Raw genomic sequence first — 23,941 nt, 5'->3', positions numbered from 1 at the left:
CAGGACAGGCTTTCTTTGATTCTTACATAGTAAAATTAGCATATGAAAGGACAGCGTGTTGGAAAAAGAGCAGTCAGGGTGAGCTAGCAAGCAGGTTGGTTGGGTTGGTATTTGAGGGCCACTCAAGCCAAGCTATTACTTTTCCAGAATTTTTCAGAAATTTACCAATAGATTTTATATTCTTCTGCCTCTTTTTGAAGTGAAGCTTTGAGCTGCTCAGAAAAAAAAAAAAAAAAAAAAATTGAACAAAGTTAGAAAAGGGATTATTTTTTTTTTTTGATGACACGTGTCTTTTTGGAAGGCACGTGCTTAGGGGGAAACAGATGACTAAGGGAAACCTGAGCACAGTTTACAGGATGGACATGGTGTAGGTGTCACCCTCCACAGGTGGCCATTAGGACACAGTTGAGGCTCTTCTCTCTCGACCACACACCCCGACCACACCAAGTTATTTTCTATACCTGGGTGCATCTTCCTACCCTTTGCTGTTGAAGCTGGTTTTTACTGCATACAGTCGCAGACTCTCTCTCAGTGGGAGAAAACGAAAGTGGATCTCTGTGGTTTGGGTATTCCCCTCAGCAGAGGGGATACCTGCTTCCTGCCTAGTCAAGTGACTACCACGGTTAACGCACTTTTGAAACAGGAAAATACAGTATTTAATGGGCTAGTGACTTAAGCGCTCATCTGAGAGGTTGGAGTTTCGAGTTTGAGTCCCTGCTTTACATCAGGCAAGGAACTGGAACCACTCTTCAGTGGAGACAAATGCCTGGTCAAGTTTAAGCAGGCTGAGGAACATGTTTCCTCTCTCTCATGAAAATCCCATTATGATCCTAACCATCCATCTCAAAAAATTCTTCTGGGGAAAAAAAAAAAAAAAAAAAAAAAGGTTCAACTACAATATTTCATTCAACCATTTCACTTTAAAGAACTTCAAAATATCTGTGATCTGAACTGCTAAGCAAAAAAGAAGGTACCCAAAGAAGGTACGTAGAGGGTGATGGCTCCAGCATACCCTGAAAGTTCAAGCACCAGCACACATTCTAGTGTCACCTTTTTTTTTTTTTTCCAAATTGCCCTCGAGCCTATTTGCCCTTCCGCTGCAGGTAGGCAAGTTTTTTCTAGAAAAGCGTGGTTAGTACATCTGGAACTTTAGTCTCACTCGGGCCAGAAGCCGGCCACCTGAATTGCCCATATAACCAAAACCAGACCAAAGTTTCACCAGTGAATTGACTGCTCTGTGTCCACACTCCATAACAGCAGTGTGATAGAAAATATGTTAAAGTTATTATTTAGTGAAGGGTAAAAATTCCCATCAAGAGAGTCTAATATACAATCCTATGCAAGTGTAATAGAAGTACCAGCTGCCAAAAAAATTGATTCTTCCTGGCTGAATCCCTTTAACCCTACAAAACAATTTCAGTTATTTCTACATAAATAATCTTTATGCATGGGGAGCAATGATAAACGGGAGATCATCGCACTGCCTCTTCCACCTTGAGAGCTGCGTGGGATGACTCTGCTTTTTCACACTCTTGCAATCAATAATGTAACATTTTGAATCCTGACAGAAAGGAAATTCAGCATCCAGCACGTACGGAGCAAAACACGGTCTCAAGGAATAACAAAACGCAATCACACCAACGAAGCGAGTGAAACACAAGGCAAACAGCATCTGCAACAAGAAACATCACAAACTGGAGTGCTGCAGCGAGCGGTAGTCACCAGGCTCCCCTCTCACCTGCGGAGCTGAGCAAAGAGCCTCTTAGTTAAGGCTCTGCACTGTGACTCAGGAGACTCAAAAGTCCTGTTTCTGCTTCTTCCTAAGTGAAGGAATGGCGGCGACTTTTCACGTCTTAAACGTTCGGTTTCCAGCAGCAGAAGGGACAGATGAGCGCAGCACATAAAAGAAATGCAGGTAACAGTACTCAGATCCAGAATTCTTAATGACTCCGCATGCCACTCTCCGCCTGGCCACAGACAAGCTCTACAACACACGAGACACCCTCCCGCTCCTTTACAGCCATACACCAACGTGCCGCCAGGCACTGCACGAAAGCAAGCCCTGCACGCTCTCAACGCAGGGGTATGAAGACCTCCATCGTGCTTTCTGAGCCGATACAAACTGCAGCATCAACACAAGAGTACGATACCGCTTGGCTTCTGTGTTTGAAGGCACAAGGCTGGCTGAGGAGCTGCCCCAGCGACGCACGGCTTCCTACATCGGCTTCGGCGCAGATGCTGCACAGGGGAAAAGCAAAGGCCCACACAGTGGCTACGGTCCCTTCTTCCCACTAATGAAACAGGGCCCACACGAGGGATACAGACATCCCTTCAGCACTCTACAGGTGACAAAGGTTATCTCATGTTCTGCATTTGCAAACAGACATTTTTTGACATGATTCTCCCAAAGCGCTTTTATTCCAAGCAAAGTGTGCAACAAAGTGAAACGAGGAAAAAAAAAATTGTGGTAAGAACAATACAAATAGAAAACAGGTCTCCAAACTTTCCACCAAAAAAGTTAAATCATTTAAAAAAAGAAGTCCAGAAACTATAAAGCACTATGTGAAAACCAAAATTCGTGCCACCAACACGCCATGCTCAGTTCTAACTATCATAAAAGCTGGTTTCAAAGTCACTAACGTTGCATTTGGTCTTACAAGATGTAGTCAGAAACTACACAGCACATAATTCAGCGTTTAATAACATGAATGGGATTCAGTTGAGATATTCTAACCATCTAGTGATGACTTTGATATTCTTTATTGAATAATTAACACCTTACCTGTAACACAGAAGCCTTCACTGAAATGATGTTCTTTACAGCAATCCCAGCCCTTAACTGGCAGCCTCTAATACTCCAATAGCTGACAAATTCTTCTGTATTTTACTAATAGTTAATGTTTACACATGCCAAAAGTGGAATTTGTACCGTAAAGTTAGGCTCAGCTGCCAATTTCAGTTCACGAAAGGACTGTTTAATAACACACTCCACTAAGCAATCATAATTGAGGCCAGTACTTTAAAATTCACTCTCCCTTTCAGAAATGTGGTATTATGAAATGATTAATGCTGTAATTGAGATTTATTCTGCGTTTCATAATAAATTATTGAAGACGTGCATGGTCATTTAAGTAATATATCCTAATGATTTATTACTTAAAGTTTTCCTACATATCTGTCAAATGACCATTAAAATACCAAAAAGAAAAGAGAAAAAACCCCTAGAGTTCAGTTGAAGCTTACAGTCACACTATAATATGCACCATGTAACCTTGCCCCAGCAAATACTGTTCTCTCATATTCCCTAAAGCCTTACCAAATGAAGCAAGCATCCATTTTCTGCACACCCTGCAGGTATCTCGCGCAGGCAGTATGATGCTGTCACACGACCGGACCTCTTTTAATAAGCCAAGGGACGGTTACAGAATCCAAACCCATGTATTTGGTGCTAAAGCCGTTCGAGCGTCACCTCAAGCACTGCAGGCACTGAGGAAGGTGCTGGCGGCAGCGGGTGTTCTCCCTGCAGCCAGCCAGCCCAGGCACCTGCCACCAGCCCTCACCCATCCAACGGCAGTCGGTGCCGCCAAGGGAACCGGGAAGCTCTTTCCAGGAGGGCTCGGGAAAACCCGCTGCTCTCCAGCTCATCTCCTGCTGCCAGAAAACGTACAAGCTGGCAAAACACAGTCAAAGACAGAGACAACCAAAATAACAGCATTCAAATCCTCCTCCCTGGCACTCTGCTACCACAGGCGTTCACCCTGTCCAACGGTGCCCCCGAAAAGATCTTTGCCACAAACTCTCCAGCACTGCTGTTTTCTGCTTCACCAAGAAAAGTCCTCCAGAGGGCCAACTTGGCCTACGCAGCCTCAGAGGTTTGCTCAGGGGAGACAAAAGCCCCGCACCTCTGGGGAAGCTGGGAATTTTGGTAAGCTGCTTCATTTAGTGAAACATTTCTTCTCCCTTACATAACTCAGCACAAGCAACACGGCACTGGAGGGAAGACTACTTCCATCCATGTGCGGACTATAGGCCAGTAATCATGCACGCCACAGCATTAAAAATATCAATAAAAGCTTTATAGTTTATTTAAGAGTTTAACCTTAAGAAAATCATGTTCCTGATGACATTGTCTGCCTTACCTGGCTGCTAGCTGGCAATACAGACAGAGTTTTACACAGATGAACATCTCACAAGTCAGTTGAGTTAGGAAACAAGGTTACCAACGTGCCAAAAGCCGTACCAACTGGGCGGCTTCTCTAATGCACCCTCGAGCCCAGCGCAGAGCCCTCCACAACCCGGAGCCAACAGCCCGGTACTACACTCGTATCCGTGCAGAAGATCCCTGTACCAGACAGCCCAAGTTACCGCCTTTAACGCACCCCACCCCAAAATTTAAAAAAAGAAAAAAGAAAAAAAACCACAAACAAAAAAGAGGGGAAGTTGCTTGCAGGATTGAGGCCAAACAGAAGACTATTTGGCGCGTTTATTGCCAGTTTCAGTCCCGACACAGACGGAGGAGCCAGACTTTGCTCTCCCCTTCCACACCTGAGGCACACGGGGAAGGAAAACGTTCATTGCCATTACAGGCACGGTGCTCTTTGCATCATGAGAAGCCGTGCATGTTTAAGACTTCCCCCCTTTCGGGAGCACAAAGTTATTTTTAAATTAGGCAGAAAAAACAAGTTGTGTGGCATTTTCTCAAAAGGCTACTTAGGTGTCTGCTGCTTCCTCATCTTCCAGAGCATCTACATGGTTATATTGTTTCCAGGCCTTTACATTACATTTTTTGAGAACGACTCCTAGTTGCTTCCCAGGCCCCACTTCGTACGTGTAAGGAAATTCTGTTCCTTGCTTTCTTTCGTATACAGAATGCATGGTCTGCTCCCACATCACAGGTGAAACCACCTGCTTCACTAACAGCTTCTGAATGTGCTTTGAGTGCATGTACTTTTTGCCATCAACATTGGAATAGACACAGACCAGGGGTTTCTGAATCTCAATTGATTTTAGGACTTCAGCCAATGGCTCTACTGCTGGTTCCATAAGTCTGGTATGAAAAGCCCCACTGACCGGAAGCATTTTTGTACGCGTAAAATAGTATTTTCGGGCATTCTCCTGCAAGAACTCCAAAGCCTATAAAAGAGAGAGAGAAGTGAGAGTCTTGCACTACAAAGGTTTTACTCAGTCACCCCACAAGAACCACCTCATCAGACCTACTGTGATAAAGGGATTCCTTTCCCTACCCAAGAACTGAGCACATGCTGGAAAAAAACCCCATGGATCAAATACTTTTGTTTGGACAAACTAAGGCCGTGCAGGTTAACTTCCACACAGAAGTGCAAACTAAAAGTTTTAAAAAATGAAATGCTAAATGCAACTAAAGGGATAGTTGTTCTGAAGCAATACCTGTAAGTGTCCTGCAATGATTCTGCTGTCTGGAAACAAATAGTTTGAAATTACACATACGGGGTTTTCTATACCCAGCGATTCACAGTGTTTACGGGCTTCCAAGCAGGCAAATTTGTAATTTGCCTCTCGCCGACCAACAACCGATAGCATTCCGCTGGGGACAGCTTCCGACGCCTTTTGCATGGCTTCAGCGCGCACTTTCACCGCGTACAGCGCTAAGGAGAAAAACAGAGATGCTCGGTAAATACAAGCCCCGAAAAAACCCCGTTAAAGGCGCCTTGCATCTGCGCACAAGAAATGGTGGCTGTTTACTCTCATGAAACGTCAATGCTTTTAATGCTGTATTACACATAGCAAAGTGAACAGTGGAAGTAGAAAGTAAAATTTATCCTCCAATAAAAAAAAGCAGGGGGGAAACAGTGGTAACAGGCGATGCTTTGGAAAAAACACGGGGCGGGGGTGGGAGATCCTACTAGGGGGGGGTTCAGCACGTTTCCCGGGCACCTTCGGCAAAGCCCAGGGCTCCAGCGAAGACCAGCGCCGCGAACTCCCCTACGCTGTACCCCGCCGCCGCCACGCAGCTCTCCACCACCTGCACGGAGACAGACCCGAAGCCGAACATCAGCCGGCTCCCCCGGGGACCGCCGGGCGCCGAGGCCATGCCGGAGCCGCCCCGCAGCCGCCCAGCGGGTAGCCAGAGCCGAGGCCTGAGGCGGGGCCCGGCCTCTCCCCGAGGGGCCGCGCCGACCCGTCCCGGCCTCCCCGTCGTCCCCGTCCCGTCCCCCCCCAACCCCCGCCGCGGCGCGCCCCTCACTTCAGGCTGCTGGTGGTTGAGCTTCTCCACGGCGGCCAGGGAGGCGACGAACACGGCGGGCTGGCAGTGCTGGGTGCGGTCCAGCTCGTCCCGCGGCCCCTCCAGGCAGAGGGAGAGCAGGTCGTAGCCCAGCACCTTCTCGGCCAGGCGGTACATGTCCCGCACGCCGGGGTACCGCAGCAGCCCGCGGCCCATCCCCACGAACTGGCTGCCCTGGCCGGGGAAGAGCAGCACCGTGCCCTCCCGGGGGGACCGCCGCTCCCGCTTCGACACCGCCGCCGCCGCGCCCGGCTCCTCGGCCCCCACCGAACTCTGCAGCAGGTCGTTCAGGGTCGCCGCCCGGTCCCCACCGCCGAGGTGGGAGCTGCCCCGCCGCCGCGGTACGCCGCGGAGGCCGCCGCGCCCGCTGCAGCCACCAAGCCGCCATGTCGCCGCGGCCCAGCTGCCCATAGCCACCGCCCGGCCGCCTGCGCCGCCGCCGCCGCGCCCCGCGTTGCCACGGGAACCGAGCGGCCCTCGCCGACAACCACCCCCCCGCCGGGCGGGAGAGGGAGGGAAAGGGACGTCCGCCGGCCGGCCCCGACGCTCGCCGCCCTCAGCCGCGCTCGCCGCACTAGGCCCGGCCTGCGCCGCGCCGCTCCTCCCGCCCAGCGCCGGAGGTCCCTCCCCGGGGCGGGCCCGGCCGGCGGGAGGGAGGGGCCGCCTCACGGCAGAGGAGGCGCGACGGGCGGCGGCAGCGCGGGAGTGGAGGTAACGCCGGGGGTGCGCTGCGCCCCCCCCGCCTGCGGGGACGGGACGGGAGAGCCCGCGGGGGCGGCGCAGCCCCGCAGCGGGGCCCGGCTGAGGGGTCGCTGCGGCCGGGTCTGAGGCCCGCCGGTCCTGCCCGACGCCGCCTCACCCCGAGCAGCCCCCGCGTGGGTCCCGGTGGCTCCCGGAGCGGTGCCACCGCCAGGACCTGCCGCGCCCCCGGGCGGCCCTCGCCTCCCTCGGGCCGGGCGGGGGGCAGGGCGGGCTGGCGGAGGAGTTTGAGGAGGAGGTCCCGTGGCGAGCGCGAAGCAGCTGGCCACAGCCCTGCGTGCCCGGGCCAGCGGGTCGCAGCAGGTACCACCGCGCTCCCTGCGCCCAGGGGACCTGCCGGTCTGCCCGCTCTGTGCGCTGCAGCGAGGACGGCGCCAGGCCGCTGCTTCACTAAAGGTGTTTTCTGCCAGTGTCGCTGTGATTTGCTTTTAATTGGACATTTCTTCAAGGGCGAAAGAAAGGGCTCGTTTTTTTCTTCTGAATTTCCAAGTAATGCTTATAAATCAGCACAAAATGCACTTTACTAATTTGAGCATTCAATGGCAACGATTATTAATGAAAAAAAGAAAGTTGCCACGCTGAAGTTGCAGTTGTGCAACGACTTTGCATCACTTAAGGTTATGAAACAATATCAAGCAGTGAGTCAGAGTTCACAGAGTAGTTCAATGAAAGAGACTGTACCGGTATAACTGGGCAGGAGAAAAATGGATCAGAAGAGCAAGAAATTCTGTTGATTTTTATTTGGGCCAATTCAAAAGGATCACGGTGAGCAGACTTTGCTCACTTTTCTAACTTCTGTCCTATGTTGCTTCGTAAGAGGATTTTCTCCATTTCTGGAGCTTCTCCAGTTAGCTGAGACACAGAGCAGCAATATAAGCTACATGACATACATATGACTATATCCCACTCCGAGGCTGCCTGTACCTGTAAGGTAAGCGGTAATACCTCTTGTGCTAAGCTGAGAGGAGACGCCGGGCGGCAAGTTATTAGCTGGGCCAACGGAGGTAGCACCTCAGCGAGAGCTCCGAGAGTAACTGCTGCTCTTGTTGTGTTTAGTTTGTGCACCAGAGCTTTTGGGCACCCTTACTATCAACTGCACCCCGAGCCCTGACAGCAAGGGGGGCCCCTTTTGCACCAGGCCCCTGGATTAGAGTTCACCCTACCGGACGCCCACCAAGCCCTGGGAAGAGTCACGGCCGTGACCTTCAGGTTTGATGCTTTCAGAGGCAAAGCCCAGGGCAGAGTCTGATTCCTGCAGACCACTGCAGCAGCCCAGATAGTAACAGTGCAAGCGCACCCCAGCACTGCCATTTTATCTTTGGTTCGCCGTGAAGGGCACAGACCTCTTGTAACGCGCTTTAGAGGTACCAGTGGTGACACCCCAAGAACGTCCCACTGCTATTAAAGCATCCCTTGGACGTGGTGCTTCTGTTACGTTTTACTTTGTTCAAAGAATACCTGGGAAGCTGGACAGTCAGGCCTGGGAACTAGAAATATCTGAGAGAAACTCCAGTTTTTAAAGATTAGATATGGATGGCACTTTGCAAGCGGGTGGACAAACAAGAAGAGAAACGTACAGCGAGAGGCTGGATAGCTGTTTGGAAGGAAGGTAGTCAAAGCGATGTTTTGCCTTTAAAAGTACACTGTGTGCAGAGCATTGTATACAAACATACATAGGGAAAATCAGAAGAGACTGAGCACTAAATGACAAATTATCACCTGGGAAAATTTTGTTCTAGTGTACATTTCAGCTCCCAGTATGTGAATCTTCAATAAATCATAGATTTATTTGCACAACTTGTGCTCTGCCGTTTTAAAAGAAGCGTAACCTGGGCAGTGAGATTTGTTTTCTCTAAACTTGATGAGTACACCTTGCGTTATATCCTTAAATAAATAGAATAATTTTAATTTTTAGTTATAAATACATATCATAAACATATACTATACACTTACTTGTTAGATATTTCTATTGTATTTGTATTATATAATATATATTGTTTCAAGTTCTTCTGTTACTTGCGATTAGATAACAAAGATAAGACTGCTTTTTTGTGGTAGCTGTATTCTGTGTCGCAGACTCTGATAGAACTTTGTCGTGAGTGTTGTGGTTTCTTGGGAGTTAAAGCCACAACACACAGAAACAGTTTATTGATATAAATTCAGTATTAATCCTTCAGACAGCTCTCTCAGGAAGAAGCCTTTTTCCCAGGGAAAATTTGCACACTGCCTCTCAGACCTGGGTAGAACCTTACCTGCCCTCAAAAAGATACACTGTGGAGGATGACAGGGGGAGGATGTGTCTTGGGGACGCCCCCCTCCCCCAAACAGGATGTTCACAGTCTACCTCAAAACATTCCGGGACCCGAAAACCCAGAACAGGGTGGGTGATTTAGCCACTGCTCTCTGCTGAGAGCTTTTCCTTCGTGTTTTAATGCTATAGTTTAAACCCCATGTGATTGGGTAGCCAGCACGAAGTCGCACAAGAAAGGAATTAGTCAGAGGTTTATCAGCACAGGGATATAAGAAAATGCAATGACAGTAGTTGTCCTGTCCTTCCTTCTCCTTCCCGCTGGCTGAGCTCTCCCTGGGAGTGCCCAGAGAAGGGGAAGGGAGTCGCCTGCCTTTCAGAGACCTCCTCAAAGCAGAGTTTTAGTTCATTTTTTATCAGCAATTTCATCATTCATGAAGCAAACCAGCTCCTCTGTCACGACACATCTCATCCCACCCACAGCGCACCCCATCCCTTTTTTTGGGCGCCCAGTGTTTTTTCCAGAAAGAGGAGGACACAGAAAGCTTCTGGTTGTTTTTCTGCATGTTGCACCACCACAGAGAAACAACCTGCAAAAAGATAAGAAGCGCATTAGGCAGCAAGTTGCAGTATTGGGTTTTGCACCCCCCGCCTTTATTTCTCCTGTTACTTTCTGTAGCTGGAACCAGCTTTGGGCAAGTCGGGTCTTTTGAACACCTAGGAAAATTATTTTAACATGTGTGCAAAACAAACTGGCCTGCAGCAGCCCCCGCTGCACTTCTGAAACTGCCTGAAGTCAGACTGGGGCTAAGCAGAAAATCGGCAGGATGATAAAGAAAGTGTTGCAGGGCAGAGACAAGAAGTGGAGAGAGAAATAAACAGGTTAAGTATGGGTGGGAAGAACAGTTTTCCAGCTGTGGTGGTTATAGAGGCAGATATCTGCTGGGCATGCTGCAGATGTCATCAACAGACATCCACGTTTCTTCAATACGAAAATCAGGGTGCAAGAATATTATGCAACCAGATCTCACCCTCAAGTGCAGACTGGGAAAGTAGTAATTATTTCTAGGTTGTGTAATGTAGATGCAGCCAGAGGGGCTGTGTTAGCAAGTCTGGGCTGTGTAAGCTATCACCAAGTGATTTCAGGATTATCAGCTATACACTGAAGGGAAGTCAGGGCTGATAACCCTTTATATACTCTGTGATCCCATTACTTTCAAAAAATATACTGGGCATTTCTATAAACGTCGCACAGATCTCGTGCTGCGCAGCTAACTGAACCAACCTTACAGCCCCAACTGAATGCACCGACTCCCCGCGCATCCTTGCCTTTTACTTCCTCTCTCACTGAAGCCCTACATCACTGAGTAACCAGAGAAAGATGGAGACGGCTTCTTCCAAAACCAACTAGTGCTGCTCCCTGAGTTAGCTACTCCTTCTTATGAGAAATTGATACTAGTATTTCATTTCTTGGGAATTAAAATACAGGAACTCCCACTGCTGATGGACAGCTGTGGTCTAGGCTGAGCCTACCCGCACATTCTGATCTTACTGCATAGCTTCACTCCTCTTTCTCCTTGGTACTATGCAAGAGAGAGTGTTTTGCCGTGCTTAAGAAGTCCTCAGAAGTACTATTGGGAAACACAGTATATAATTAGTAGTAGTAGCAGCCAAAAGACTGGGACATCAACATTCAATTCTAGCCAGCACCTTCAGTCTCTTCACTTCTATTTCTTCCCCCTTCACCTGTTCATGCTCAGCTTCACTTTCCCTGTTTCTTTGCTTTGCGCCTTCCCCATTTCTGTTTGCCTGCCTCATTTTCTTTCTCTTGTCACTTAAGAATTATTTCAGTGATGATCTTCCAACACGCAGAGGGACAGATGTGTAGCTACATCCTTCATTCATTAATGACTGCAGCAGTTTTTCCAATTTTATAGCATTTAGCACTTCCAGCGTGCAGAACACTTTCAGACACTCTTCCCTGGGAGGAAGCTGACAGAACCCCTGACAAAGCCCAGTTGCAGGAAACCACCCTGATACTGTTACATCCAAATAAAGCATAAACCCCTTTGGGTCCTTGCTTATCATTTAAAAAAAAACCCCAACACATTGGCATTTGACAGCCGCACCGGAGCTGCACAGACAACCAGCACTTTACAGCTGAGAAGGAAGCCTAGTGATCTCTCTGTAGGCAAAGCAAGAGCGACAGGGTTAAGGATTAGTGAGATCTTAGTAATGTTCGATTTCTAAATTAACCTTTAGAAATTAATTATCTGAAGGCAACTGAAAAGAATCATTGTGTTTGGAGCTCTTGTTCCCATTACACCTGCACATGGCATTTCCTTCGTGTCCCAGTAAAAGCAGAGCCTCTCATGCTGTCAATACGGGGGACAAGTCGTGTATACTGCAGCTGACAGCCTGCTCCCTCAGCAAAGTCACAACGCAGACCTAGGCAAAGGGGAACACATTAACTCTTTTGCTCCATTTAAGACACTCCCTGGTAAATAGCAAGTAGGATCCATTAGGCAGGAAGCTTGGCAGCAATGACTACAGCAATAAGTTATGCCGATTTTTGCCTCCCTTCCTTGTTGTCCATCCTCCACCCAAGACATAACTGATATTATTCCAGCAGGTGAGCACATCGTTTTCCCACTTCTCCTTCTCCCCAACCTTAGTTCTGAATTCTCTGATTAGTTTTTCTTTCACTCATTCATTCTTTTGTTATTTTTGACTTTGGCTGCTGCCTTTTTTGTGTGCATTCCTATCCATCACCCTCCCACAACTCTCCCCGAAGGCATGCGGCATGCCCGGGGCCCAGCAGCCTACATGCCCTTTCTTGTTTATTCCTTACAAACTTTCTGATCCTGCAAGCTTTACCAGTCCCTCCACGCTCTCCGTTTTGCCTTCAAAATCCTGCTCTGCTTCTGTTAACAGGATTTTTCTTGATCCCATGCAATCTGGCCTGTGGTCCCACCCACTGAACTCTCTTCATTAAATCTGCGTAACTGTACAGGCAGACCCCCGAGCACAGGGACAAAATCCGTAACGCCAGAGAACTCCCTGGCTGGCCATGCTGCTACCTGTTCTCCAAACAGAAATCCACCGTACCGGCAGAACTGCGACAACACAACGTCATCTGTGCGCCATTTCCTATCAGTTTAAGCACATCTGTTACAAGTGGGATTTCCTTTCCCCACTCCCTGCCTCCTCAACCCAGCGATCATAGCTATAGCAAAAAAACCTTTTAAACGTAGGCCAAGACAACAGCCAAGTCAATAAGGCACTTAAACAAGCCTCTGAAATGCTGGTTGCTCTAAAACTTTATTTTCCCTCCTGAGGCTTCCACAGCTGCTCCTTCCCCACTGCTGCAATCTCTCTTGTGATTCCTTCCTGCTGTCTCCCACTCCTACGTAACAGACGAACAGGAATTGGGTGTATTTGCCTACTGTATATTTGAAAAAATAACGCATTTGGGTTCTGCCCTTTTTTATCGTACCTCTGATCTGTTTACATTTTAGCAAGCTAAACACAGCTTTTCTGTAGCATTTGGCTTTTGGCCAGAAAATCTGCAATGAAGCTTTTTCCTGCTTATTTTTTTTACTGCTGCCTGTACTCTAACTAAAGCAGCACAGCCTGCCAGAGCAAGGCATGGCTTAGTCTTACTTCCATAGGCAAATTTAATCCAGTACACTTCATGGGCTTGGCAGCTAAGATTGCTGCAACTGATGGAATGCTTCATGAAGCAGCCACAGGTGTACTCCCCATTTATCCACCGAGATCTCCTTCCTTGTTTAGCAAAACATCATTTAAGTACTTATCTTCGCCTTGTCCTCCCTGGTGTTTATTTTCCAAGGCAGCTTCTCAGGTGTCTGCTACTAATTCACATCACTCTTACTGGCCATTCAGCTCGTCAGCACCCTTTCGAGGCTAAAAATGCAACACAATTGTTTTGCTTGAGCACAGGAAAGTGCACACGCTCTTTTCTTACTCTTGACTGTGCCACTTCATTGAGTGAATGGGCTTTTTGGCAAATACAGAAATACACGTTTAGTGCCTATTCCTCCCCCCCCCCAAGTGCAGTTCATATAACATCAAACTGCTTTATTCCTCTGGCATAATTACAGGTGAGGATATCGACGTAGGTATAATTCAGTAATCCTAGTGCACAAAGCCGAGAGGGAAGTAAAGGCCTCAGCCACCCCCTCCATGTAAATGACAGGTTCCTTTCTGGGGTGAGTATTGCCCAGTGAACCCGGTACAAAACCCACTGATTTCAGCTGCAGCCTTTCTCAGTGACAAGACTAGGCTGTGGATCAGATCCTACACGTGCATATTTTTAAAATCTCCTAAAAATGGAAAATTTTTGTAGTTGCATTTTAAAATTGCTCTGCCAATAAACACGTTTGGGTTTGTTTCAGATTCACTGTCTCAATGGATGTGGTATCAGCCTGGGCCCCAGCAGTGGGTTTCACACTCCTGCCCCATGCAGGAGGATTTTTAGGAAGCAAGATAACCAAAAAGGAAATCCCAGTGTGGTATCAATCTCTACAGAAGCCAACCTGGTGTCCACCCAACTGGATGTTTGCTCCTGTTTGGGGAACGCTCTACACATCTATGGGGTATGTTTTTCACATTGTATTAAGGCGCTTACCTGATCTCAGAGTTGCTTATTGTATAATGCTGGACCAGGGAACTGTTATTGTATTCTGGGGGCTCTATGTTTGTAAGACACTGTGTCAAGCTGCCCCTTTAACAGGTAAAAGCAAGTTTCGGGAGTTGTGTGTGAGTTTGATAGGATATTTCGTGTGCACAAGTACCCACATCAAAAGCAAGAGTTTGAAAAGCTGCTATTAATTTGCTTTGCTCATTCAGTCTGAGGGGAAGACTGACAAGCTGGCAGTGATGGAATCACACAGCACTGGGATTTCTTCTACGTATGTCCTCCAGTAGTTTCAGTAAAATAAAAAGAAAGGCAGGGGCCGGACTGGGATAGACCCGTTCTAACAGAGCTCAATTAAAAGAAACCAAAATCAAAATATACATGTCCTTCCGAATAAAACTGCCGGGTTGTTAAACTGAAAATGGTTGAAGCCGTCTACTGCTTCCTTATTTAACTAGTTTAAAATATTAGACAGCACAGCAATTACTGTCAAATGAACAAGGAATCACACAGCCAAACACGATTCCCACAGGAACCTTAAAAGTTTAATAATACTGTATTTTGGCAGCTGTTAGTTTTAATAAGACGTAGCCAAAAAAATATATTGTAGAGGTAGGCTGTCTCAGGAGATTGTTGGGGCAGTTTTGATACTCCCCACAGACTGCTCTAGAAGCTGTCCACCCAACATGATGTGCTTTTACGTTAACTCTGCTGAGCTGTGCCACAGAGGAGAAGCAGCACTCTGCTCCTAGAGCCTCAGCAGAGGTCAGTGCAGGCCCCGAGCACGAAGTGATGCTTTGTGTCTCCTCTGCAATTGGTCATTAAGAACGACCTACGTACCACGATTTGGCATGTTTTTTCCTAGCTATCAGATACACATTGGTGCCAAGCCAATAGTAATAGTTTTTAAGCTGCAATCTGCCTTTTATGGTTTGCCTCTCCCATTTCTTCCATAACAACGGTACATTTTAAGTGATTTGTAGTTTGCATATAGCACTGGCTTAACTATATAAAGTTTCAAAGAGACCAGATCTTTTCCAAGCTAACATTACATGGTCATCCTATAGGTTATCTTAAATACCACACCACCACCTGTTGCAAAATACAGCAATGAGGCAATGTCTGAAACTGTATCTGAATGCTAAATTGTCTCTCACACATTCTCTCATTGTGGTTTCATCTTCTTTCCAGAAGTTTTTTAATTTTTATAGCCTCATGTACTGTCCCTCCTTTCCCATCAGTATTTTCTTTCCTCGTAGAGTGTAGCTTTAAAAACTGCTCTCTACTCTTCTATATTCCAAGACTTAGCATTTGAATCAGATCACTGCTGTCCTGTAAATAAAAATTGCTTTTTATTAAAAAAAACAAGAGCTGAGTGGCTTTCCCGTGAAGGGCTTCCTTCAAGTCGACTGCACAATTTTTAACCCTGTTTCTGGATTCCTCATCATAAGCCTGGATATCAAGTTAAATATTTTAAAAAAATCCAAATTGTGACAGCTTATCACTGACTTTGATAATATCAGAATCAGTATATTCTGAGGTGGAAGGTCCTGTTATGTACTATACATTTAGCTCGGTGAAAGGATCATATTTATTACCAGGCCTTTTCTCCTGTAATCTATCATGTGCACACATTCCTTGAATGATCAAGACATCTCATTCCTTTAGACTATAATAAATCGAAAGCAAAAAATAACTAAAAGCAAGATTTAATAAGCTTACATGCCTTTCTTTACATTTAGCTTCCTAGGAGATTTGTACATTGTGATCTTGGTCTGAAGTCAAAGTTAGATGTATGAACATCTGAAAGTCCACACTGTGACTCTAAATCACTTAGGAATAGATTTGGGTCCTGATGCCCTTTACACAGACAAACTGCAAAGTTTCTGATGCTTACGCTGCCCTTCCCCCACCTTTTTTTAATATTCTCTGCAATCAAACTGCTGAGACAAAGCCGCATTGTTCAGTCCTTATGAAAGTAATGGCCAAGAAGCTAGCTTGGGTCATTAACTGGGTTAAACAGGAAAAAAAAAAAATCCTTCTCGTATGACCTCAAATGAAGACAATTTTGCAACTACTCATAAGGACGTTTGTCTGCTCCTAAAAAAAAAATAATGCTTACAAATTGGTCTCCCATCTTTGCTCCGCTGCCAGCAGAAATACGTATGAGCACCCTGCCATCCAGCACAGTGCACAGTCCAGTTCACACTCCTACCAGGAGGGAATCAGTATTCAGCTGCTAATTCTGAAACAAGGATATAATTCCAGATGTTGGCATTTTATCCAGAGGATTCTGCTGTAGTCACTTGGAATGGCTGTGCAGTCATCTGGATTGAACTCTAGCTAATGTCTAAAGGGAAAGTCAAACAAAAGCAAAAGAGAGACACTTAGGTGATAAATGCTCCCTGTTCTAATCAGGCTCCTTCAGTGCAAAAATAAACCTTACATTCGATCTCCCAAATCCTGAGAATTCCTGTCTTTAGCAGCTTACATTCTGAGATCCCTCCAGTGAACTGTTCTTCTGTGGCACTAAGAAGATCTGTTAAATATCTTCAAAATATTTTTGGAAGATCTTTCATTAGCCAGGAACCTGCAGACAGCAAGGATGCTGGATGCTCCTTGTAGTTAATTCTTTCCACAGAACTCCTAAAAATCTTTGTTCTCCTCACCTCCATCCCCTGTCTTCCGAAAAGTGACTATCGGGTTCCTCCTGCTCTAGCACCATCCATCTCCATACTCACCTGTACTTGGGGATGCCACTCAATTCCTACTTCTATATTCATTTCATCCACCTAAAAAGTTAGTGGGCTGTGTTGTTTGGGGTTTGTTTGTTTTTTTAATTTATTTTTAGTTTTTTTAAAGCACTGTCTCCCAGTACCAAAATTAACAGTTTCTTCACTATTTAGAGACTTACGTGTTACCCTTGCATCCTAGACTTGCTTCCATTTCAACACAGCATTATCTTTTAAGACTGAAATGCAATAGATCATCTGCTCCTGTGCACCTAGAAGAGACAGGGAATTTTCCTCCCTCCATATTTCTCTTCACAGGAGGTGATCAACCCTGTGCTGTCAGTTACTCTGCCAAGCAGTGCCTGGATATCTACTTTTCCAAATCAGTCTAGACCCTAGCACTGAAATTACTCCATTTGATCAAAAAAATGTGTGGTTGCTTTCTAACCAGTGTACTGAATTACACCTTCCATTTGCTTTCTCCAGATACGGCTCCTATCTGGTGTGGAAGGAATTGGGGGGCTTCAAGGAAAAGTCGGTGGTTCCTCTGGGTCTGTATGCAGGGCAGCTGGCATTAAACTGGGCATGGACTCCAATATTTTTTGGAGCTCACAAAATGGGATGGGTAAGTGGAAAAGCAAGTTTCTTAATCGTAGGCTGTCATTTGCATGGTGCCAAGGTGAAAGTTTTGTGTCATAACCTTTTCTCCCTGAAAATGAGCCTGAGTACAGAGTATGGCTTGCAGAAGTCTCCTGAAATCCTCTTTAATGCATGCCAGCAGCCACCTGAGAGAATTTACGTACCTACAACATCCCTAAATGTTTAGATTTCAAGCTCTTTCTGCCACCCTTTGATAAGAGCTTTGTGTGACTAGGAAGTGTAAACATTTATGCCTTACTAAAATTCCTAGGTATCTCTGGCAAACAGCAGCAATAAGAGGCTTATCATAACATTACTCAGGTAATCAGCACCCATTTTAGACAAGACTAATTTTATGCAGTCTGAAGAGAAACAGCTTGCCTCAAAAATAAAAACTAATAATAAAATATTTGCCTGGTTCTCTAAGTATACATGCAGTGCTGTAATAGTGGAAATCTTTGCAATCCATCATTGATTCATTCACACCACAGGTGTGAATCTCTCCAGGTGGCATCTATGACACAAAAAGACTGGAGGAGTTTACTTAGCTAAGTGACTGCTCAAAGTCACACTGGGTTTGCAGTCAATGTAACACTTCCCGCTGCCAAAAATAGAGGGTATGGGTGAGAGAAATTTTATTTGCCCTCTCCAGCTCCCAGCTGCAATGCCCTTGTGACTGTTGTATAGTTTTGTGAGTCAAATTGACTCATAACACAGCAGAAAACTTACCCTTTTTTTTTTTTGCGGAGAAGGAATTAACTCCCAGAGGGATCCAACAAGTGCCAGAGCTAAGTAAAAAACAAAACAAAACACACACACGAAAACTGTCTAGTCAAGAAAATGCAACAAGTGAAAACACCACTAACCACCTTCCTGTGTTTCAGGGGCTGGTGACTCTCCTGCTCACAACTGGTACAGCAACAGCTACAGCTGCTTCCTGGTATAACATCAACAAAACAGCAGCTTATTTGATGGTTCCTTATTTAGCTTGGCTAACCATGGCTTCTGCACTCAACTACCGTATCTGGAAGGACAATCGCAACAAGAAACAATCTGAATAAACAGTTTTCAGCCAAAAAGATACTCTTTTTTTCACAAGAATTTTCTAAATAAAAGTTAGAGCCTTATTTTATTTTTAGCTGAACTACTTACACCATTAGTTGGCCAATTACAAGTTGACAAAGCAGTACTTGTTCAAAACAAATAGGCCTTTACAAGGCAAGTCACAAAGGGGCATGTGCTTGACTGGGTTTTATAGCAAACCAAAAGATAGTGCTGATTGAAAAGTACTAGTTTTCTATATCACAGCATTATATTTTATACGACAACAGCATTTTAACTATTACCAGAAATACGCATGAACTCCAACTTCCATATGTTCAGAGGAAGAAATCCAGCCATATATTGACGCAGCTTCCAGAAAACTCCTCCTAACAGCGACAGGTATGATTCAGATCTGAATCAACATTGACAGGCATGACTGTGGCCTGAATCTTTCACGTTTACCACTAGGCCCAGTGCTTTAGTGCTATGACGTGTCCCACTACAGCTGCCAGATAGTTATCTTCTGGTCATTGTACTCTGGAAATGTTGTTTGAAGACACAACCTTTTTCACAATTTGTGCCTTGCCACTTCGAAGCGTTGTACAATCCTGTGTCAGCTAAATGCATTAAACTACACGTGCACTTACCAACCTTGTTCTTCTGTTTTTATTGGTTTTGAGCAGAAAAATACTGAAGGCAACAGGATGCTATAGCCTCAAAGGTAGCTCCTTCATCTCTTCCCCTCACCACTGCAATGGGCAAGACAAAACAGGAAATTCAGAGCACATGGACAGAAACCAAGAGGGCCCAGGTATTCAGCAGCCCCCCTGCATGCACTTCTGAGGCATCCCCAGCAGCACTGGCCAAGCAGCACCAACGTACTCCACCTGGACCCCCTGTGTGATGCCAGTCACCACTAGACCTTGCCAGTGGAGCCGGCAGCCAAGCCATGGGTGGGTCTGTTGCCCAGCAGGGCAGCGCCTGCACCATGGCTACTAGCGTCTCCTACCTGCACCTTCTCACTTTAGCTGCTTACAAGCAGAAACAAGGGTTTCTCCTCCTCAGGCTTATGGTAGCTGTCACAGTAGGATTTGGGATGCTTAGTTCAACCAGTTGCTTCCTAGAAGATTAAAAAAAAAAACAAACGCACAACAGACTATTTCTGCCCACAGCTTGTGGTCCCACTGTACAAATCTTACATTTTTTTTTTTTAAAGTAATTCTTCTGTGTTGCTAAGTGTGCCATCATGTTTCCCTTTGTGATGAGGGAAACTTTTGCCTTTACTCTAGATCCACAGGCACTTTGATACATCTTCTCAAGTACTCTGAAGGCAGAAAGTGCCTTTGGCTCTCCTACATCCGCTGAGCAGCACTGCGTGTCTCCTTACGTTAAGTCTCAAGCACCTACTGCTGTATTCTAGATCACAGACAAACTTGTTCCCTGCGTCAGAAGTAGTCACACCATCTATGTTAAGCACTGCACCATGTTTCTTTAATCACGTTTAAGTAAGGAGTCCAAAAGAGTTCTGACTCATGAGCAGGAGGCTGATACTGCTCTCAGCACTGCACTTCTGGCTGTGCAATCCAGCTCTCCCTTCCACCCCACCTGTGCAGTGACTGAATTTTCCTAAGACACAGATGGTTTATTTCTCCAGCCTATGTTCCAGTCAGTGGAAAGAAGTAGGTTTCTGCAGACCAGCCTGAAATAGCCTAAAATATATCCCTCTCCCTTCCTGATCATGAGGGATAACACGTTGCCTATTTGCAAAGCTTGAAGCAAGGTTTAGAACATTTATACAATTTTATAACTGAACTTCACTCTCAGGCAGATCCTGATTGCTGCAAACTAGCTTAAAAAAAATACGACCCACATAATATATATTTCATGATGGACAGCGGAATTTTTGCAATTTGTACATACACATAAAGCAACATAAAGCCAGCCTAAATTGCTAAATTTCAACCAGTTTCCCTGATTTGAGGAGAAAGGAGAGATTAGGAATTAATTTCAAACTGAAGGACACTCCCAAACACCTCTGTTTTAGGCCCTAAACTGTGATGTCCAAAGACTGCTTGGGCTTCTAGCAGTTTTCCAGATCCCTTTCATCCCTTCAGGCTTCCTCTGCACTCCTGTGCTGCTCCAGACATTGCACCCCTCTCACTTCCTGCCTGACCCCTTCTCAAAAATCTCTATTTTTTTAAGGGGCAGGCTAAGGATGACAGCCAGCAGTACATGGTTCCTAGATGTTGTGGGGTTTGTTTGCCCTTTTTTTTTTTTTTAACTAAGAAAAACGGGAAAAGCCATCAAATCTTTAATCTCATTACCCGAGTAGTTCATTGCACTGAAATGCCATATTATTTTCCCATCATAACATTTTAGATCTTTGTGTAAGAGGGACAGATAAGAGAGATATACATACTCCAACATGATTCAGTAAATTATAGTTTTAATGTTGACATGGGGAACTTGTGCAATGTTTCCCAGCAAGCAAGCAATCAGGCTACCTGAAAAACAAGTCAATTGCTCCAGTTACTGACCTATTTTGGAGGTCTTCCATATTCAATAAACAAGACATTTGGTCCACACAAACTGATGATTTACAGAACTAAGCAAGACACGGAAAATGCAGACAAAATGATAATCAATACAGTATATGGTATATGCATATTCTTCTAATATGATTTTTTTTTCCCCTGGGTTACCAGTATAGGAAAATAGTCGCACCAGCAGCTCATAGAACTGAAATATAAATCTTGCTGTTAAGCATATCTGGGAAGGAAATTAATAGAATCAAGCCTCCTGTGGCTAGACAATGCATGTCACATGGCAGCTGTCTGATTCATCCAGAAACAGGGTGCTGAAGACATCATTGAAAAAGGTGGGGTGGTATTTGCAGGCTCTATCACAGTCAGGATTAAAGTTCACCTCCAGGATCTGAGGCTGCATCATTCTTTTCCCTGTAAAGGGGAACACAAACATCACCTCTTAATACAAGCTCTAGACAGATCCTGAATCACTACCTGTCTTTAAGCCAGAGATTATAGAAAATGCCTGGAAAAAGCCATCTTTTACAACCCAAGCTGGCAAACCGGTAAAGTGTTTTGATTTCAGTGGGTTTGGGTTGGTTTTTTTTTTTTTTTTGGAGGCCAGAGGTCTGTTCTACCATCATTATCCAGAGGACAATCATCCAACAGATTCTGCAATCACTGTGCTAATTCAATACTTCATTTAGAATAAGAATTTGCACCAACTTAATAGGATCTCGCTAATACAGCTGTCTTGCTTGACAGTCCGAAACATCTTCCAGAAAACTCTGCTTCTCCTTTCACATTTCAGTACAAACTTTACTTTCTTAAAGCTCTTAGATAGCTACCTTTCTAGTTCTAGCAGTCCTATTCCTTTATGCTCCAGCCACTCCCACCTGCCACTTCATCTCACTCCTAGAAGGAACTCAGCAAGTTCAATTTTCTCTTAAAACTTCATCAGTACAGTTCAGAATCAAATGCATTCTGTGCAAAGAGAAACAAAGGATTTTATTTCCTGTCTGGTGTTGAGATTGTAAGTGAGAGGACAACCTTCTGATGCATACGTAAACCATACTCTGCTCTGCTCAGAAGCAACTAACCTATTTGTCCACAGGCTGCCCACAGCATCACAGCCATGACTTTCACACTCACGCCCCCATCTCCAAAAGGCTAGGGACCTGCACAGCTCATGTTCAGCCAGGGCTGTAATGAGAGGTTGATCCTCGCACTGCAATAGCTTTCCTCAAGCTACTAGCATTAGTGAGTTGCTTTGCCTCTCCCATTCAAGACGACTCTGGGACAGGTGAAAGAGCATTCAACGTGGACGTAGCAGACCCAAATTCAAACACTTGCTCCACCTGATCTGAACAGCAAAGGCTCAATTCTACACCTCCTACTTCTCAACCACTTCCCTCCATGCAACTGATTCAATATTTACAGAATCAGCCACCGCAGCAGTGAGCTAGGGGCACCGACCCAACATACAACAGCTAATCGCTCCTCCGGCAAACCTGGGCATGAGCAATTAACTTCTCTTGTGTCCCGGGGACCACAGTGTCACAAGAAAGAGTACGCTCAGTTCTGTTTTATACTGCCCTAGCAGTCCTTTTGGGGTTGATGCCTCTGCTGCTTTTCTACCTACAAGATACATGTGTCTGGGTTGGGCACGCTTACAGATTATTTTTGAGCCTCCTGGTGAGACAATAAAGAATTCTCCCTGCCTGGCAAATTTTGCTACCCGTCCTCCACAACTGGCTGGAAGAGAGGCTCCACTAATTAGTGGAGCTAATTAGCCATGCTGTGGCACTAATAGGAAGCAGCTTCACATATGTGTTCTTACAGACTTGGCAACAACTGAGTGATGGTCCTGAGGACATCAATAGCACTGAAATGGTGAACAAGGTACCTTCCCTGCTTCAATAAGTAACTGTGCATTGAAGACACCGGTCCAAGCCTGGACGCCACAGACAGTAAGATGCCTCTAAGGTTTTCATAAAGAGACAGGTATTTCAGACATTCTCTCACCACAAATGGGAAAGAAAACTTGCTGCTGTCAGAGTAACTAGATTGCTGTACATTTGTTTCTGTGTGTGGTGGGGTTTTGTTTGTTTTTCAAAAAACAAACAGAGAATGGCAGTAGCAGGGGCACAAAGGAAGCAAGGAATTGGCCAAGCACAGTTACCAGCTCCCCCATCATTCCTGTTAACCGGCATGGCAGATGCTAACCCCACAGATCCGCAACTCCAGAACACTTTGATGTCAGCGGGAGGCACAGAGCACACAGCTCACTCTGCTTTAAGAACAGTAAGAGTTCAGACAGAAGAATCAAATTTCAGAAAAGGTCCGCAAATATAAAGAATTCAACATTCAAAGTGAGCTTCTCACCATCTCTGCTGGTGTCCCATTTAAGCATCAAGTCAACAGCATATATTGCTCTTGATGACGGATAATCGCAGATGCCAAGAGGCGCAGGTTTCGCTGAAGCAACTTGGAACAATTCAGCAAATGCCTTAAAAATATTTGCCTAACAACAGAAAAAGGTCTCTGAATGAGAAGTGAGGTTCTATAAAAGCAATAAACAGGTTTTTAATCACTTCATTCATACATCTTTTTAAACTGGTTGTATAAATTACACTAGCCAACAGATGAAAATCTGCACAGTATTAGCTTCAAAATGTGCATTTAGACCTAAAGACAACACAGTGAAAGCACTGAGCACCCAGCAATATCCACGGACTTTTTTCTGGGGAGCAAATCAGTACTACAGAAATCCTGAAAATAGGGCATTTAATATCAGAATTAACCCCCTTCCCCAGCATTATGTACAGTACTGTATTTATGTGTAGAGGAGAGGAAAAAAGGAAAACCCAGGAGAGTTCCGAGAACACCAGCAGTACCCCTGTGAGGTTCTGACTTTTTCCTGCCTATTAAGTTGTATTTTAGCATCGTTTTGTTTTGTTCTGCAGTGAAAAATCTTCTACCTACTCATACCCCTCTAAAAAGAGTGGTGGGGACATGGAGATTTTAGGAACATGCTACACTGGTATTTTGAGAAACAGATAGCCAATGTGA

The 23,941-nt window shown here is 45.5% G+C and overlaps 3 protein-coding genes across 3 annotated transcripts in view; 1 reads left to right on the top strand and 2 right to left on the bottom strand.

Moving 5' to 3' along the window:
• Positions 1-4,444: 4,444 nt before the first annotated feature.
• MCAT (malonyl-CoA-acyl carrier protein transacylase) lies at positions 4,445-6,673 on the bottom strand. Its single transcript, XM_086466310.1, has 4 exons — positions 6,224-6,673; positions 5,914-6,001; positions 5,407-5,624; positions 4,445-5,133 (listed from the first exon to the last, which is right to left on the bottom strand). Exons 1-4 carry the CDS (start codon positions 6,671-6,673, stop codon positions 4,711-4,713), a joined length of 1,179 nt encoding a protein of 392 aa, XP_086322436.1. The 3' UTR covers positions 4,445-4,710.
• A 283-nt stretch (positions 6,674-6,956) lies between these two features.
• On the top strand, positions 6,957-18,474 carry TSPO (translocator protein). The gene is made up of 4 exons (XM_086466309.1): positions 6,957-6,973; positions 13,688-13,888; positions 17,148-17,286; positions 18,185-18,474. Exons 2-4 carry the CDS (start codon positions 13,701-13,703, stop codon positions 18,359-18,361), a joined length of 504 nt encoding a protein of 167 aa, XP_086322435.1. The 5' UTR covers positions 6,957-6,973; positions 13,688-13,700; the 3' UTR covers positions 18,362-18,474.
• A 2,539-nt stretch (positions 18,475-21,013) lies between these two features.
• Positions 21,014-23,941, bottom strand: part of TTLL12 (tubulin tyrosine ligase like 12) — a 31,723-nt gene continuing 28,795 nt past the window's right edge. Inside the window, exons 13-14 of the mRNA XM_086466308.1 lie at positions 23,255-23,393; positions 21,014-21,301 (exon numbers count right to left, since the gene is read on the bottom strand). Coding sequence (XP_086322434.1) covers positions 21,150-21,301; positions 23,255-23,393 — 291 coding nt within the window. The 3' untranslated portion in view covers positions 21,014-21,149. The remainder of the gene's footprint in view (positions 21,302-23,254; positions 23,394-23,941) is intronic.

The sequence above is a fragment of the Leptosomus discolor genome, chromosome 1 (genome assembly GCF_034619465.1).
Source record: "Leptosomus discolor isolate bLepDis1 chromosome 1, bLepDis1.hap2, whole genome shotgun sequence".
Lineage (NCBI taxonomy): Eukaryota > Metazoa > Chordata > Aves > Leptosomiformes > Leptosomidae > Leptosomus > Leptosomus discolor.
This window is presented reverse-complemented; position numbering and strand designations above follow the sequence as displayed.